Below are 20,090 nucleotides of genomic sequence, written 5' to 3'. Positions count from 1 at the left end.
TTGGGCAGGTAGCGGCTCAGTTTCAGTCGATGCCTCTGGGGCTTCAGGCGGATTAGCCATCTTGTGGAATCCGCAGATTCTTACTCTATATGACTTTCATGCCACCCATCACCTCATCCAAGCGTCCTTCCATCTCATTGGCACTAACATCCATGGGCATCTCTCAAATGTGTATTTTCCGCAGACTCTTCAGCAAAAATTAGATCTTCTGGAAACTCTTACTATTCTCAATGAAAACAGGCAGTTCCCCCTCTGGATCGGTGGCGGCGACTTCAACATCATAAAATCAATGGAGGAGAAAAAAGGAGGCAGAATCAGGTTAGAAGGTGACAACAATGGCCTCAGAGAATTCATTCATAACAATCAACTCATGGATATTCCAACCTCCAATGGAGTCTTTACTTGGACCAATAAGCGCAGGGGCACACATCATATCGCCTCTAGGCTCGATAGGTTCCTCATTTCGGATAATGCTATACATCTGGGAAGGGACTTCCATGCTTCCATCATACCCCAAGGAGGATCCGATCATTGGCCAATAATGTTACAATGGTCTCGGCCGGGCACTCACAACAATAGACCTTTCCGATTTGAAACCTTCTGGCTCACAAATCCTAACTTCAAGACAATGGTAAGTGAAGTATGGAAATCTTTCATCCCGCCAGAGGGTGCCAAAATGTTTCAATTCCAATAGAAATTAAAAAGCTTAAAACAATTCCTCAAAGTCTGGAATCGTACACAATTTGGCAACATCCAGGAGAATTGCAAGAGGCTGGAACAGCAAATGAATGCGCTTCAGCAAACTCTCATCCTAGAAGGTAGGAAAGATGAGTAGACACATCAGGAGCAGATCCTCTGGAATCAAATTGAAGCCCACAGGCAGCAAGAGGAAATTCTCTGGTGTCAAAAATCTAGAATTAGGTGGCTCAAGGAGGGGGAGAAGAATACCAAATTCTTCCATAAAACTGCCATCCAAAGGCGAATGCACAACAACATCGCATTCATAAACAATCAACAAGGGGCAAGATTAGAAGCACACGAAGATATGGAGAAGGAGTTCAAAGATTACTTTCAAGATATTCTCAGGGAGCCCATAGGTAATAGAGACCAGGCAATTAGAGCTATCACGCAGCACATTCCAAGAATCATAACAGAGGACCAAAACAACAAACTGCTCCAGTCCACTTCACTCAAGGAGGTTGAAGAAGAAATGGCCCAACTTAAAGATGGCAAGGCACCTGGGCCTGAGGGTTTCACGGCCAATTTCTTTCATGAGTTTTGGGAGCTCATCAAGACAGACGTATGGGAACTAGTGGAGGAATCAAGAATTATGCACTGGATTCTTCCTTCCCTCAATGCAACCTTCTTAGCATTGGTACCTAAAGGTGAAGAACCAAATAAGCCTGATAAATACCGACCAATAGCGCTATGCAATGTCATCTATAAGCTCATCTCAAAAGTAATAATGAACAGGCTCAAACCTCTCCTTCCTCTTCTCATTTCTCCAGAGCAGACGGGTTATGTAGAAGGGCGGCAGATCATGGACGGTATAATTCTATCGAATGAGGTTATTCACTCTCTAAAGCTTCTCAAAAAACCAGGTATGATTCTAAAGCTGGATCTCTCTAAAGCCTTTGATAAACTTAGTTGGAATTACATTCACAAGATGTGATTAGCTTTTGGTGTCAATTCAACATGGACCAGATGGATCATGAATCTTATTTCCTCTCCTAGCATCTCTGTCTTGCTGAATGGTTCCCCATCTTCGCCCTTCTGCCCCTCCCATGGTATCAGGAAGGGGGATCCCCTTTCCCCATTCCTCTTTGTCCTAATGGCAGAAGGGCTCAATAGACTGCTCAAATCTGTTGTCTCCACCCAGGATTTAAAAGGAATTTCCCTCCATGGTCTTAATCCTCTTTCCCATCAACAGTTTGTAGACGACACAATGTTATTTGGTCATCCATCCTCTCAAGAGGCCTCTGTTTTCAAATCCCTGCTCTCCCTCTTCTCTGACGCCTCTGGCACCTCTATCAATGCTTCTAAATCTCAGCTCTTCTTTTTCAACACTCCCCCTTCTACTCAAAGGAATATTGCTTGAATTCGGGGGTTCACTATTGCCAAGCTTCCATCAAAGTACCTGGGGGCTCCTCTAGCTGATTCTGCCATCAAGCATGCTTCTTGGAGGACTCTCCTAGACAAATTAGAATCAAGGCTTTCGTCTTGGACTTTTCGCTCTCTAAACATGGCTGGCAGACTTGTCTTGATCAAATCAGTTCTCCAGGCAATGCCTTTGTATCTTTTTTCCATCATGGCAGCGCCAAAATGGGTCCTTAAAGCAATCCGCAATCTTCAGCGCAACTTCCTATGGGGCTCCTCTGGCCTGAACAGAAAATGGGCTCTTGTCAACTGGAAAGAAGTATGCAAAATCAAATCTGAAGGTGGCCTGGGCTTAAGGGATCCTCTCCAAAGCAACAATACAATGGGAGCTCGAATATGGTGGAATTGGATCTCCAAGCCACATTCACCATGGGCAAGACTCTGGCAAGCAAAATATGCCCCGGGCAGTCAATGGAATGATCTTATCAGAATCAGCACAACAACCCAAGGGTCTCTAATATGGAATGCCGCAAAGCTCCACAACGCTTTCATTCAAGAGCATAGTTTTTGGGAAATTCACTCAGGCACAACTGCAAGGTTCTGGGAGGATTCATGGCAACAACTCCCGAAACTGGCAACTTTATTCCAAAAGCCACTATGGCAAGCTTCCATGCAGCAGGCGAACCTCACATTTGTTCATCAATTCTGGCAGCAGCCCACGCACCATGATTTCCAAATCTGGAAACCCGCTAGCCTCTGGCAGACTGATTTGCAAGGAGAAACACACACTGACATAGATCAAGAACTCAATTACAGAAGAATTTGATACTCTAACCAGCAGGACAAACTAAGATGGGGACATACGCCCAAAGGAACATTCACCACCAAAGAAGCATACTAATTGCGCTACTCAGCTATCCAGACAGACAAGGACCAGATATGGGAAAAGGTCTGGCAACCAGGAGTATGGCCTAAGGTCTCCACTTTTTTATGGCTTTTAAGTAAAAGGCGCATACTCACTTGGGACAACCTACAAAAGCGTGGATTCATTGGCCCATCAAGATGCCCAAATTGCAATCTCCACTCTGAAACCATTAGACACTTAATGGAAACATGTCCGCTAGCAACGCAACTTTGGGAGAGAACTGAAAAATGCAACAGGAGATCGGAAGCTCAGATGGAGGACGTTACAGAAACCATAAGGAAATGGACTAAGAACCCTTTTAAAAGCCAGCTTCTTAACTCTCTTTGGAATCTAATACCAGGTTTTCTTTATTGGATTCTCTGGAAGGAAAGAAACTCCAGAATCTTCAACAACACCTGTCGGCCAATAGAAGCTCTGTGGCTCCTCCTAAAACAAAATCTTCAAGAAACTCTAGCCATCAGAACCTGGTATGATACAGATCTGCCAGAATCTCCGCAGGAATGTATCATTCTGAAAGCCTGGAATTTGGACCTCTCCTTTTTAGCCCATGTTAAGGCCCATCCTCCAACAAGCACCGCCTCTCCGCTATCCTGGTCCCCTCCTGCAATTAACTCTTACAAGCTGAATTTTGATGGGGCAGCCAAAGGTAATCCAGGGTCGACAAGATTTGGAGGAATCTTCAGAAGCCATACGGGAGCAATATTGCATATCTATTATGGATCGATTGGCAAAGACACTAACAATGTAGCTGAGTTGGAAGGACTTTGGAAAGGGATCTGCATTGCAGAACAAAAGCACTTCTTCCCTCTAGAGGTCGAAGGAGACTCATCTATCCTTATAGCCGCAGCCAACAGAATACAAGCAGGCACTACAGCAGTCAAGATAGCATCCAGCTGGAGATTGCTCAGTAGATTGGAATCACTGGAGGAAAAGCTAAGAAATCCCCAAAGCATAACCTTCCAGCATGTTAGAAGAACAGCAAATCAAGTCGTAGACAGATTGGCCAAACAGGGCGCAACTCAGCAACTTCCCTACTTCTTAGGATCCCTTGAAATGGCAGATGATTAACAACTCAAACAGGATTGCACTTCTTTGGTGTAGAAAGATATCTCTCTCCCAGATGCGGGTGTTTGAATGGTATGATGGTATGAAGGTGGCACTTCACATGGGCAGGTGTCAGCCCATGCACGCCATGAGGTACCTTGCAGAACGATTGAGCTGGTCTCACACAAGGTTTTTAATGCAGTTTTTTTACTCCTCCATCCGCCTCTTGGTTAATTGTGCAATGGCGCTTCAAAATCTATGTGCTCCCACTGCCTCCTCGCATTCCTCTATGGTCTCTTGGCATCCCTCTGCGGCCTCTTCGCATTCCTCTATAGCCTCTTCGCACTCCTCTGCAGTGCTGTTGGTAACTCAGGGTCAATCACTTTCAGTGCCCAATTCCGTCTCTGTTTCAGGCACGAGAGTGTTTCATAGGCATTGGGCTCAAGTTCAAAGGGCTCACGTTCTGGTTAGTCATTCCCCTCCGTGTATCTGCTCGCTTGTTAATCCTCTGTACATTACAATGCTGAGAGAGCGTCCTAGGATGGGAAGCAGACGTGGAAGCTCCCGTGGACGTGCCACCTCTCAGAGGTCTGCCCCCATCTCCCCCTCTTCCTCGGTTGAGTTGGCACCTGAGTAAAATCGTCCTCATGTTACCAGAGCTGGAAGAGGCAGAGGACACTGGCGTGGTAGGATGGTTGAATGTGAGCATGCGGCGCATCCAACAGTTCGTTATCGTATCCCCTGCACTCTTGCCAATTCCACTTTCTTAGTTTCTGTTACTATAGAAAATTGTGAAAATCTCAATAGCCAGGCAGCAGCAGATCCGGAAATTCCGCCAGAACAAGGGATGGTGCCTCCAATTGATACTCAACGCGCGGTCATGGGAAGCTCCTCCTTGGCGTCTCAAGCTGCCCCTGCAAGTCCAAGCGAGCCAGCTCAGGGAGACCCAACCGGCTCGGTGGTCCTTCGCTCAGACTCGAAAGACTCTTTGTAATACAGGTGCAGGGTAGTGGAGGAACCCTACACTACAGATGATGACTGATCTTGTATGGCATTCTGCTCTTGGCAGTCTAAGAAGTAGGCGCATTACTCTGTTTTTGAAACTCGCAATTTTGCCTGTGTCAGGTCATAGTATGTGTCTATATGTCTCTGTGTCGACTGTATGGGTCTGTATGTATGAAAGTCCTTGTTTAGTGTTGCACAGCTGCACAATGGTTGTATGCCTCAGCTTGTCCCTGTTTAGCACTGTTTCGGGTCTTAGGAGAAGACGCAACAGAAGGAAGTCCACCAATTTTTGGAATGTGTTCATCTGGGCTAATTGTCAACCTCATGGCAAGATTTTCAAGGCTAAGGCCTTGCTGTAATTTTTTGAATCTTTCTGTATAATAATAGAAGTAGACAGATTGAGAAAAAAAAATATTAAAGCCAAGAGACTAATATTATAAACCCAACATTCGTAAACCCAACTATAAATAGTACAAAGACTAAAATAAACATGATTTATTTTTATGGTGAGACAATCATTGTCACAATGTGGCATTCAACCATGGTTGACCATGATTGATATTATAAACCTATGTGGATAATAAACCCAACGGATTGATATTATAAACCCAAATGAATAATAAACCCAAGGGATTAATACTAAAACCCTAAAGGAATAGTATTAAACCCAAGGGACTAATATTATAAACCCAACATTCGTAAACCCAAATATAAATATTACAAAAGCTAAAATAAACATGATTTATTTTCATGGTGAGACAATATTTGTCAAAATGCGACATTCAACCATGGATCTAATATGGTAAACCCAAATATAAATATTACAAACACTAAAATAAACATGGTTTATTTTGATGGTGAGACAATCTTTGTCAAAATGCGACGTTCAACCATGGGACTAATATTATAAACCCAACATTGATAAACCCAAATATAAATACTACAAACACTAAAATAAACATGGTTTATTTTGATGGTGAGACAATCCTTGTCACAATGTGACATTCAACCATGGTTGACCATGGTTGGCTATGATTGACAATGGTTGACCATGATTGATATTATAAACCTAAGGGAATAATAAACCCAAGGGATTAATACTAAAACCCCAAGGGAATAATATTAAACCTAAGGGACTAATATTATAAAACCAACATTAGTAAACCCAAATATAAATATTACAAAGACTAAAATAAACATGATTTATTTTCATGGTGAAGCAATCCTTGTCACAATGTGACATTCAACCATGGTTGACCGTGGTTGGATATGGTTGACCATGATTGATATTATAAACCTAAGGGAATAATAAACCCAAGGGATTGATATTATGAACCCAAAGGAATAACAAAACTAAGGGATTAATACTAAAACCCAAGGGATTATGAACCCAAGGTAATAATAGTAAACCCATGGGACTAATATTATAAAGCCAACAATGGTAAACCCAAATATAAATACTACAAACAATAAAATAAACATGGTTTATTTTTATGGTGTCAGGCGGAAAGAGTCGATTATGCGGACACAACCAACCTCCCTAGGAGCCTAAGACTCTCTAGTGACAAACAAGACAAACAAGAGCAATCCTTCTCTAAACATGCATTTACTATATAAGAAATCAAGTGTTTAGATCCTACATGTAGTCCCACGCTGTTGTAGCAGTCCAGCTCCGCTGATCCGGATGAGCTCCTCCTTCACTTTGAAACCTGCATCCACTAACAATCAAACGATTAAATAGCACTTGATAATCTCATAGAATAAAACATATTTAACATATAGACCAAGGAGTACATGAAACAACTCATAAATAACAAGTTATTGAGAAGAATGGACTCATTTGCATTAATAGGTAACAAAAGGAACAATTACAACCTGAGCCTTGGTGTTGTGCAAGTCCCTCCCAGGGTCCATCAAGAGTTCTCCTTTACTTTGACAAAGCTCACCCACTTCCAAATAGAACAAGTAAAGATGGCAATCTCTCCTCAAAAGATTCTAAATGGGAGTTCTAATTCCTGCAGCATCTACCCTTAGAAATGTTTAGCTTTCAACCTCTCCTTCCTTCTGGCCCAATGCCTGTATTTATAGTGTTCAAGAGGAAGTTAATCAGGTCCACCATCAATGGGATAATCCCCTCTTTGGATGGGATAGCTCCTCTCTTGATAGGATAAGTTCCTCTTTGGTAGGGATACATGAACCATCTGGAGGCGCTCAATACACGTCGAACAACCTTGTAGAATGCTCTAGAAATGACCACAAGTAACTTTTCAAAGATGAAACTTGCGCATTTTGACCTTTACAGGAGTACGCACCTGCCCCTTTACATACAGAGCGTACAAGTACGCGGTTTTTGTGAACATTAGGTGCGTACCCGCAGGCAAGGTTGAGAGAACCTACGTACCCAGAGATAAATACATTTATAAAGACTTTCTCTCTCTTTTGGAGTTTGACATGGAGAGCAGAGGCTTAAGACTTGCCCAGGAGGATAGCATGGCTGTTGATAGAGCCATACCAACTGTAAATAGTCATGGTGACATTTTTTAGTGTAACAGATGGTGAGACAATCCTTGTCACAATGCGACATTTTCCAAACATGGTTGGCCATGGTTGGCTATGATTGGTAATGGTTGACCATGATTGATATTATAACCCTAAGGGAATAATAAACCCAAGGTATTGATATTATTAACCCAAAGGAATAATAAAACTAAAGGATTAATACTAAAACCCTAAGGAATTATGAACCTAAGGGAATAATATTAAACCCAAAGGACTAATATTATAAACCCAACATTTGTAAACCCAAATATAAATATTACAAATACCAAAATAAACATGATTTATTTTCATGGTGAGACAACATTTGTCACAATGTGACATTCAACCATGGTTGACAATGGTTGACCATGATTGATATTATAAACCTAAGGGAATAATAAACCCAAGCGATTTATATTATAAACAAAAATGAATAATAAACACAAGGGATTAATACTAAAACTCCAAGGGATTATGAACCCAAGGGAATAATATTAAACCCAAGGGACTAATATTATAAACCCAACATTCGTAAACCCAAATATAAATATTACAAAGACCAAAATAAACATGATTGATTTTCATGGTGAGACAATATTTGTCAAAATGCAACATTCAACCATCTGACTACTATGGTAAACCCAAATATAAATATTACAAACACTAAAATAAACATGGTTTATTTTCATGGTGAGACAATCTTTGCCAAAATGTGACATTCAACCATGGGACTAATATTATAAACCCAACATTGGTAAATCCAAATATAAATACTATAAACACTAAAATAAACATGATTTATTTTGATGGTGAGACAATCCTTGTCATAATGCGACATTCAACCATGGTTGACCATAGTTGGCTATGATTGACAATGGTTTACCATGATTGATATTATAAACCAATGGGAATAATAAACCTAAGGGATTGCTATTATAAACCCAAATGAATAATAAACCAAAAGGTTTAATACTAGAACCCCAAGGGGTTATGAACCCGAGGGAATAATATTAAACCCAAGTGACTAATATTATAAACCCAACATTCGTAAACCCAAATATAAATATTACAAAGACTAAAATAAGCATGCTTTATTTTCATGGTGAGACAATCATTGTCACAATGTGACATTCGACCATGGTTGGCTATGATTGACAATGGTTTACCATGATCGATATTATAAAACTAAGGGAATAATAAACCCAAGGGATTGATATTATAAACCCAAAGGAATAATAAAACTAAGGGATTAATACTAAAACCTCAAGGGATTATGAAACCAAGGGAATAATGTTAAACCCATAAGACTAATATTATAAACCCAACATTGGTAAACCCAAATATAAATACTACAAACCATGGTTGACTATACTTCATTTTCATGTTGAATAATATTATACCCTAGGAATATGAACCGTTAGATTTATATACCCAAGGGATTGATATTAAACACCCAAGTGAATAATAAAAACAATGTAAACTTTGAAACGGGAACTGATATTGTTACCTGTTTCGTAGAAATAGCAAAAAAGTGACCTGATTTTGAAAAGGGGTGATGCAGAACGAACATGTTTTTTTAGATCATAGTTTTTGGCACTTCAATTTTTTTATGTACATTACGTTTTAGAATCGTTTTAGAATGGTAGTGATTGTCATGTTGATTTAAAAAAATGAGTATTCTGCATCACCCCCTTTTTTTAAAAGACCTGTTTTTTGGCTTTAAATTTTCTAATGTATAAAATGTAAATAATTATTTTGTAAATTTGATCATTTTTGAAGTGGCCGTTTTCTTCACGTTTTCTTGTTTTTTGTTTTAATTTTAACTTTTTTATAATGAGGTTTTTATTGTTTTGCATTTTTAAATTAGGAGGTCGATATTTAGAATTTTCGATATTCTACATATTTATACATCCTTAATTAATTTTTCAATCCACATGAAATAATTGTTTCTAAAAAACAATATTTTTTAACAATGAACATAAAAATAACCATTTTTAACATAAATATAGCTAAAAAACTACACATTTTGATAATTTTTTGGTAGAATTGACATGTCAAAATCACAATTTTTACATGAAAATTTTAACTAAAAATGGTTAAATAATAGTTTTTTTTTATGAATTTCATGTTAAAAAAATAATAATAATAACTTTTTTTCAAAAAATAATGATTAACTTAAAAATTAATGCGAAAATCACATCTTAGAAATATTGAACGCATAACAACCTTAATTGAGTGTTTATTCCTTTCATAAAATGTCAAAGTCAAAACATTGCAAAGCTTTATTTCCAAACATAACTTAAATTTAATCAACAATGTCACGTAATCCAAACTCTTCGTCCTCTAGGGTTTCATCATTGTCTTCTTCCACAATATCTTCTGCTTCCTTTTGCTCATTTTCCTCTTCTAATGGATCTTTGATGTCTGTGAATCTCCCAATGTATGTCTTTGCAAACATTCCATGTAATGGTGGGCGGGGTTCCTTTACCTTTTTTGCCACACGTGATTCACTAAAGTCCCCTTTCTTCAACCCAATTTCTTGCATTGCATCTGGAAGAAATTGAAAGGCATAATTCTTTGTTGAATGAAAGGCTGAAATGTTTAAAAGTTTTCTTGAATAACTATTTCAAATACAATTTATGAAAAGATGTTAATGCAAGCACATAGAACCAATAAATAAGATTTCAAAGATGCAAGATAATGTTATTGCCTAGTGGAAAAATATCTAGTCTCTCTACAAACAAGCTACACCAAAACCATAAAAAAAACTAAGCAACTTATTAAACCTTCCTAATTTTAGTTTATTAAGCATAGGTCACTATGTGTTAAATATCATAGTCTAAAAATAAAATAAGTAACTTGCACCTCAAACTTACATTGAAAAGAAACATTAATACAAATGATCCAATTTCAATTGAGAACAATAGTTTATTATGAGGAAAACAAAAAGAAAAAACCCTTCTAATTCTAATTGAAACAAAGAGAAAATTTCAATATAAAAAACTCAACACCCATATCTAGATACATTATCACCACATCTCTTTGACTACAAATCAAGCACTGGAGAAAATTTTTAATATAAAAACCTGAGCATCCATATATAGATACATCAACACCCCAGCTTTTTGAGTAAAAATCAAGCACTCCTCTTTGTACATTAAAACGGAGGGATGAATCAATCTATCTTGGTTTATGAGGAGCAATGAAAGGAATTTTTTTTGTAATCTTCTAGTTTAGATCAACTAAATAAAAAGGTGTAATAACTAATCATTTAGTTTGGGTTGTTGTTTCTAAAAGGGTATGGCCCAAAGCTTAATTATGTCCAATGTCACTTTATAATCTAATGATATGTAAGAAATATCTCTTCCACTTGAATTAATAAGACACTAGAAACCTCACATACTCAAAAAAAACCTATTGAAAACCAATTTGATTCAATAGACCTAATCAAAACAAACATACAAGAGAATGTAAAAATGAACATTTGAGTATACTCAAATCTTGAAATTTGTGATCCCAATTCCTAATTCTTTATTTATATCTATCTCATCATACGTTAATTATTTTAGCAAAAGAAAAAGACACCTACATTTCTATCTTATTCGAAGTTCATTATTTTGGAAAAGAGAAAGAAACCTATGTGTTCATCTAGAACATGGAGAAGAGGTAAACCGTGTTAGATTGTCTCTTTTTCTTTCACAATACACACCAATAACCACTCTTTTTAGCTTGCCAATATTATTTAGCATCAAAAAATATCTGACAATGGAAGATTGGCAAATATTGTGTCATACACAATGATTGGAAAATATTGTGTCATACCCAATGAAAAACAGGATGGGAAGAAAACAAATAGATGTGGCAGATCCATGGGTGAAAAAGAAAAGTCATAAATACTAAACATATTGCAGATTTTTATAACTGCTTGCAAACCTGGCATAGATGCCTAATCTATGCATCATGAATAAGAGATTTGGATAGGTTATAATTATAAGCTTAATAGAATTGTCAAAACTTGTGACTTTACAAACTCCTTTTTGTTTGGGCACAAGAAGGTCCTATAAAACCACAAGCACTTCTACCTTATTATTCATGATGATGCCAAAATCAATAAACATATTATAAACCTTATGTCACCTCCTCAACACCCATGCCACTTTTATAAAATAAAATGTATTTATCATTCTACTCAACATTCATTTTTATCAAAATTCAATATTTTCACAAACATGAAATCACTTTAAAACATTTTATACCAATTTTATTAGTCACTCAACTGGAAGAATTGTCCACACCCCTGATTTGATTTGACCGTGTAAAAAATCATTTTTATATAACTAAAATAACCTAGCAAATTCAGTAAAACCATTTGAAAAGCTTTGAATTTGTCAATACAAAATAAGATTAAATACATTATTAAGAAGGAATTTTATTGACATTTTAGCCAAATATTTATGGTGAAGATAATGTGATTGATTACACATTTGTGTCATATATACTGGTATTTTTTTAGATTTAAAAAAAAGTGATATTAGGAGCATGATTTTCAAATTACAATTTCCCTCTCTCAGGTTACCATTCAAAATATGATGGATTCCATGATATCATAAGATGATTTCAGGGTGTTTCAATGAAATGAAGATTTTTCTTTTCAATTTTGGTAATTATATTTGTTTTTATTAAATTTTATTTCACTATAATGATATGTTATAGTTTTTTAATTTATTTTAGAAAATTGAATATGACTTAAAATTGCGATATTGTGTGGAAGTTTGACATTTTAATAAATTTAAATGGAGAACACCCCCTTCAAAGGGTTGGACTGTTGTTCCATGGGAATTTTTCGATGACTTAGTCTACCAAAATGATTACTAGAGATATGACTATAAACCCCCACATATACAAAAATACTTTAGCTAATAAAGCGGTGAGCACAACAAGGATCTTTTCATACCTGCACTCTCTAGTGATAAGAAAACATCGCAGATTTGTGAAAGCCCATTTCCTTGGGAATCTAAAACATTACATATGAGTTCAATACCATGTGTTTCAAAATTCGACATTGTTTTTATAAAGTGAACAAAATAATTAAAATAGTAGATGGGGAAATTCGTAGCAGATGGGGGCAATTCTAAGAATCGCCGGGTGGTGGTCGATTCTCAGAATCGACCCGCCACCACCACTGGTGGCGGGGTGGTGGCGGGTCGATTCTGAGAATCGACCCACCACTCGGCGATTCTCAGAATTTAAAAACCCAAAGCTTTTCAAATGGTTTTACTGAATTTGCTAGGTTATTTTAGTTATATAAAAATGGTTTTTTACACAGTCAAATCAAATCAGTGGTGTGAACAGTTCTTCCATCTGAGTGAATAATAAAATCATTTTTCATTATCAGGAGAAAAACATATTCATAAACCACCCCCAGGTCACGCAAGTGTCTGCATGCCCTAGCCAGTGTAACCTGGAAATGCGTCCCCAAAGCTGAGTAACAGGACTGCCGAGAGTATAAATTTGTCAATGCAACGAATTATGCAGGCACGTAGTTATTCGACAAGCAATAGAGTTGGAGTACCAACTGGTTTTCAAATCAATTCCAAGGCTTCTGAGGGGGAACACTCTGGGTCCCTCAATTTTCAGAATTGAAGTTATGGATGCATACAAGAGCTGCAGCCCTTCTTAATTGAAGTTTCATTTCAAGCAATTAAAGTTCATCTTAGGAAGGCTGCATGTAAGAGAGAAAGCAATTATGTCTGAGATGGAAACCCATTCTTCATCTGTGAAGAAATTCACAATGGATGCCAGGCATTCTTGCAAAATTCCAGAAAGACAAAGAATTTTACGATCTAAAAAGAATCGTGTTACCATGACTGCCAAATTCTCTGCTTCAGAGGCTGTTAAAATAGACCTCGACTTCCTTGCCCGGCAACAAGCATCCACAAATTCGACCCAAGACCGAATATTCTCTGGCGGCCCATCGTAGGAAAAATCATATTTATCTTGTGAGAGCATCCGCTCATCTCCCATACAATCTTCCAAATATCCGTATATTTGAACAGTTTCTTTAATTTGATCATAGGTAGGAACCCAATCAAGAGTACAAAAGCTTGATGAACCCTCAGTTCCTGAAAGAATGATGCTGCATAAGAAACCTCAAGCAGACATCTCCACATTTTCATTTGACGTGTGTGCCATTAAATTGAAGGCCCAACATATAGTAAAATCATCACAGTGACTATGAGATAAAATCAAGCAACACTTCTTAAAAGCTCTACCATGAAAGACTCTCCATTTTCAGCACTCAAGCCTGTCGTCAACGGATCATGGGCCTTTTTCTTATTCCTGTGGACATCACCTATAGTGTTTTGAGTTTTTTTTTTTCAAAATGCGAGGCGGGACGAAGGATTTGTACCTGAACGTGCCGAATTATTTGAGATCGTGAAATTGATGTCAGAGATCGAGTCGTGGGAAGTGATCCAGTGCCGTTTGTTTTGTTGCATCCACTTTCGCTGGACACAACATCCAGGCGTTGAACATATTGCAACATGTGGTGGATCTCGTCTATTGTTTGCGATGACGTGTTTGCTTGTGACAGTTCGATAAGAAGACGTGATGAAGCCGTTCATAATGGAAGACGGTTGTGTGCCTGAACTGGGTGCAACTGCAGGCTGTTGACGGGGTTGAAGCCAAATCTACCTGGAGCCTTGCCGTCAAACTTGTAATTTACTGCACCACCACTGTTTTCTGAAAGTTTTTGCAGTAGGGGACACACATCAACTGTTGGAACAACCAGTTTTGGAGAGGATTTTTGAGAACCAAATATCCTTTCACCCCATGATGACTTAGTCTACCAAAACGATTATCAGAGATATGACTATAAACCCCCACATATACAAAAATACTTTAGCTAATAATGTGATAAGCACAGCAAGGATATTTTCATACCTGCACTCTTTAGTGATAAGAAAACATCACAGATTTGTGAAAGCCCATTTACTTGGGAATCTAAAACATGGCATATGAGTTCAATACCATGTGTTTCAAAATTCGGCATTGTTTTCATAAAGTTAGCAAAATAATTAAAATAGCAGATGGGGCAATTTGTAGTAGATGGGGGCGATTCTGAGAATCGCCGGGTGGTGGGGCGATTCTCAAAATCGACCCGCCACCACCCCGCCAACACCACTGGTGGCAGGGTGGTGGCGGGTTGATTTTGAGATTTGCCCCACCACCCGGCGATTCTCAGAATTTCAAAACCCAAAGCTTTTCAATTGGTTTTACTGAATTTGCTAGGTTATTTTAGTTATATAAAAATGATTTTTTACACATTCAAATCAAATCAGCGGTGTGGACAGTTCTCCCCGCTGAGTGACTAATAAAATCATTTTTCATTATCAAGAGAACAACATATTCATAAACCACCCCCAAGTCACGCAAGTGTCTGCATGCCCTCGCTAGTGTAACCAGTATATCTTTTTCTTTCTCCTTTGAAATGCTACGTGAGTCAATGTCACTATTAATGTTAAATTTCTCTTTCAAACAATTCCAAAGCCATGAAAGGGTAGTAAAAGACATTGATACGCGCTGGAAATGCGTCCCCAGAGCCAAGTAACAGGACTGCCGAGAGTATAAATTTGTCAATGCAACGAATTATGCTAGCACGCAGTTATTCGACAGGCAATAGAGTTGGAGTACCAACTGGTTTTCAAATCACTTTCAAGGCTTCTGAGAGGGAACACTCTGGGTCCCTCAAGTTTGAGAATTGAAGTTATGGACGCATACCTGAGCTGCAGCCCTTATTAATTGAAGTTTCATTTCAAGCAATTAAAGTTCATCTCAGGAAGGCTACATGAAAGAGAGAAAGCAATTATGTATGAGATGGAAACCCATTCTTCATCTGTGAAGAAATTCACAATGGATGCCAGGCATTCTTGTAAAATGCCAGAAAGACAAAGAAGTTTACGATCTAAAAAGAACCATGTTACCATGACTGCCAAATTCTCAGCTTCAAAGGCTGTTAAAATAGTCCTCGAATTCCTTGCTCGGCAACAGGCAACCACAAATTTGACCCAAGACCGAATATTCTCTGGTGGCCCATCGTAGGAAAAATCATATTTATCTTCTGAGAGCATCCGCTCATCTCCCATACAATCTTCCAAATATCCGTATATTTGAACAGTTTCTCTAATTTGATCATAGGTAGGAACCCAATCAAGAGTACAATAGCTTGATGAACCCTCAGTTCCTGAAAGAATGATGCTGCATAAGAAATCACAAGCATACATCTCCACATTTTCATTTGACGTGTACCATTAAATTGAAGGCCCAACATACAGTAAACTCATCACAGTGACTACGAGATAAAATCAAGTTGAGAAGCCAACCACTTCTTAAAAGCTCTACCATGAAAGACTCTCCATTTTCAGCACTCAAGCCTGTCATTAATCTGAGCTCGCTGTTTTCTGAAAGTTTGTGCTATAGGGGACACACATCAACTGTTGGAACAACCAGTTTTGGAGAGGATTTCTGAGAACCAAATATTCTTTCACCCTATGATGCAACCTCAACTGTTGCAACAATATTATGCACCTGCCTTTCACACTCACTAACAAACTCAGACAATTGCTCCTCTTTCTTCTTTCCTCGTTTATCATCATCCTCATCTGAGCTATCAGATGAGTACATCCTTGCTTTTTTCGACTCTCTTTCAACAATTTTAATCTTCTCTTGATAATGGTCATGAAGAAGCTCGTCCAAACCAATGAGAATTGCACTTTTTTTTTCGGTCCGGAGCCTTGTGCAGAGCCTTGGGGGCATCAAGTCCTCCATTTGAAAGTCCAAAAAATTGGTGTCCTCCATCTACTCTGGAGCAAAATTATTAATTGAAGTTTCATTAATATAATTAACTCATTATTATTATATTCGATGAAAATCATGTACATACAATATAATTGTGAAATATAACCATGGGCTATATATAGCTTCTATTCAGCTTCTGTACATACAATATAATCATATATAGCTTCTATTTAGCTTCTGTACATACAATATAATTCTGAATAATTGTGAAATATGAGCCATTTATAGCTTCTCTACATACTATTATTTATCACAATGAAAATATGTTATCTACAATTATTTTTATCAATGGTGGTAACCTACATGCTTTTACTTTTATGGCATGTTTCTGATTTTCAAACTAAAATATTAAACTCATGACAAAGTCAAAACAATTTTAAAAAACATCCTCCAACTAGATTATCACAAAAATTATTTACCATCTTCCAAATTTTAAATATTTATATTTAATAGATAAATTATCCCATAAATAATAATTTACCAATCACCTATAACCTTAGTCTCTATCAAATAAATAATATAAAACCTATCACTTCTGAATTGACATGAGGTTCGCTTTCAATCTTCTGATATTTTCAGAGGAAAAGATATTTCCCATAATCCTGTGGGTACTTAGTAGCAAGTGCCTTCACTTTATGAATCCCATATTTTTCATACTCTACATGCTGCCTTGTCCTTAACTTATCTTAGATTTGGTACTGTTGTGCGGAAAAATCCTAGCACTGCGAAAGATCTGTGGGAAAGGGTCACTGAGGTGGATATTTTGTAGTGTGTGTCTTTAAAATTGAGGCAGAAATGGTATCATATCTATAATATTGGGGAAATGCCATGGAATTTTTAAGCATAAAGTTGAGGCAGAAATGGTATCACAGTAATAATATTCGGGAAATGACATGGCAGTATGTGACCGGCCATTTGATTGTTTGTGGATATAATTGTTTGTATGTTGTTTTCATGTTAATACTGACAATTACGATCAATGAGAAAAGAGATAAGGTGTGATACATCTTACAGTGTGTCCATTCAGCAAGATAAGACTCCCACAGATCTTGTACATATTCTTCTCACAATTCACCACTTGTTATAGGTACTTCTGCCAAGTTTTTCTTTACGGAAACTGCGAATGAATATTAAGCGGAAGTCAATTTAAAAAACTAAGTAATATATCTTTTACATTGAATTAATGGATAATCTTGTCATCAATTTAAAAAACTAAGTAAAATATCTTTTACTACCGATTTTCCTCACTCTCATAAATATTTGATTTAGGATCAAACATAATATGATATAATTATATAACTGAATAATAAGAAAATAATCAAATTAATGACTAAATGATAGATATAAGATCAAATTAATGACTAAATGTCGGACATAAGATAGTTGGTAATAGGGTGTGTTGTGAAGGCAATGTCAGATATAAGATAGTTGGTAATAGGGTGTGTTGTGAAGTCATTAGGGTTATTATTGACTCCTTAAATATGACTCAAGGATTTCTAAAAGTATTCTTCCAATATTAATGAGTTTCTATGTCTACAATGTAATCACCACAATAAAATAATAAGCATTTACTACCAAATAGATGTTCATAGCCCCATAAAAGGTTTTTATATCCCTCGTTACTTCCCCCATTGCGGTGCTTTTCATTTATTTTATTTCTCCCTTTTCTTTTATTTAGATATGAGGATGGGTAACATCTAATTGATAATATTGGGGGAAGCAACACACTCAATAACCATATTAATAGGGGTGTCTCCTTATATTGGGTGTAAATTCTTGACCTAATTGACTTTTTAGAATTGTTGCCAAGGGAGATGTTTTTATGTTGTTGTTAAGATATTCGTAGTGAATTTGATAAATGTAATCATTTCTCAATGGTAATTTATGTTAACGGAGGTCCAAACTTAGTTTTCTCATTTTGGTTGTGTTTCCCATTGTGGTATTAGCGTCCATGTGCTCCTCATGAGTCACCTGCAACAAAATAAGACAAACACAAAATACCATGTAACTATATTTAAAACACCATCAAAGTTATTATTGTGGTTCATAAGATGACAGTGACAGTGACCTTCCTTTAAAGGTTTGGAAATAAATTAAAATAGATTATTATTATGGCCTTAGATACTCTAACCAAAGTAAATCGAGTGGTCGTAGGTAGCTCATCGTATTCTCCCTATATGTGGGGCATGATTTCACTGATGATACATTATTAGGATTGTAATTGATACTAGAGTTATCTTCTGGGAGCTTGCTTGTTTTTTCCAATTATTTCATTCTTGAGAAAAAACCCTCTGGCATCTAGGTTTGGGATTTATTGATAGCAAATGAAGTTATCCTACCTTCATTTCTCAGGAACACATTTATGAGGGAGTAATAAGGTTCTTGAGGTGTAACTGAGTTGCTTTAGCACAAATGAAACTTGCTTCTGGGATTCCTTGTGAACTTTTTGTGAACATATTTTATGGAGAGGGTGATCAGTTTAGCGAGGGTCATTAGAGGAGATCCACTGTAATCTGACTCCAGTTCCTCTTTTTAGCGAAATCCTAGCCTCCTATGAATTTGTCATGCTCAAAATTAAAATAAGGATAATCAGAAAAATGTGCTTGATGTGATATGGTAAATTTGTCCATCTATGTTTAGGTGTAATAACCATGGCATGTAATGGTTGAAAAAATGTTGAATTTATACTTAGGAAAGAAAAATGATATTCTACCAAAAACATTAATGTGTTTTTTTCCTCATAAACAACTTTGTTTGGCACATAAAAATTTGGTTTTACTAGCATTTTTTAAAAAGTTTGAAAATTGACCTAAAAAAAAAGTCATCGTTCTAGTATCATCACTTTTTTGTTTTGAAGCTATATTTTGCACAAAAATTTCATATAAATTTCGTAGTCACTGCCATTTTTAAAACATGTTCAAAATTGACCCCTTAAAAATAAAATCATCATTCCAGTATACACACTTTTCATTTTTAGCACTGTTTTTGATGTTTTTTCAGGATTTTTTGGCCAGAGTTCCCATTTTGAGTTTACAATTCCCGTTTCAAAGTTTACATTGTTTAAACCCAAAGGATTAGTACTAAAAACCCAAAGAATTATAAACCCAAGGAATTTATACTAAATCCAAGGATTAATGTTATAAACCCTATGAATAATATTATAAGCCCAATGGATTAATATTATAAATCCAAGGGATTATTAATATTATAATCCCAAGGGATTAATAAACCCAATGATTAATATTATAAACCTAGGGAATTAATATTAAAAACAAAAGGGACTAATATCATAAAATCTTGGGATTAATATTGTAAACCCAAACGATTATTAGTATTATAAATGCAAGGGGTTATAAGTATTATAAACTCAAGTGATTAGTCAACTCAAGGGGTTAATGTTATAGGCCCTTATGATTCATATTGTAAACCTAAGAAATTAATAAACCCAAGAGATTATTAATAATTATAAACCATGTATATTAAACTCTATATCTTAAGCACACTATATTATAAATCTAATATTAAAAACCTCATATTATAAACCCATTACATTAAACCTTATTATTAAACCCAATAATATAAACCCAAATACAAAACCACAAGAGATTTATATTTAACCCAAGGG

At 36.7% G+C, this 20,090-nt stretch overlaps 1 protein-coding gene and 2 pseudogenes across 1 annotated transcript; 1 reads left to right on the top strand and 2 right to left on the bottom strand.

Moving 5' to 3' along the window:
- The first annotated feature begins 3,202 nt into the window (after positions 1 to 3,202).
- Positions 3,203 to 4,090, top strand: LOC149169404 (uncharacterized). Its single transcript, XM_089425182.1, has one exon. The coding sequence runs from the start codon at positions 3,203 to 3,205 to the stop codon at positions 4,088 to 4,090; it is 888 nt and encodes a 295-aa protein (XP_089281308.1).
- A 9,207-nt stretch (positions 4,091 to 13,297) lies between these two features.
- On the bottom strand, positions 13,298 to 14,660 carry LOC149169403 (uncharacterized; annotated as a pseudogene).
- Positions 14,661 to 15,417: 757 nt separating this feature from the next.
- Positions 15,418 to 16,465, bottom strand: LOC149169402 (uncharacterized; annotated as a pseudogene).
- Between the last annotated feature and the right edge of the window lie 3,625 nt (positions 16,466 to 20,090).

The sequence above is a fragment of the Pinus tabuliformis genome, chromosome 4_2, assembly GCF_031772625.1.
Source record: "Pinus tabuliformis cultivar Carrire ecotype Pingquan chromosome 4_2, CPIR1, whole genome shotgun sequence".
Taxonomy (NCBI): Eukaryota; Viridiplantae; Streptophyta; class Pinopsida; order Pinales; family Pinaceae; genus Pinus; species Pinus tabuliformis.
The sequence above is the reverse complement of the archived record's forward strand: the minus strand, read 5'-3'. Positions and strand labels throughout refer to the sequence as shown.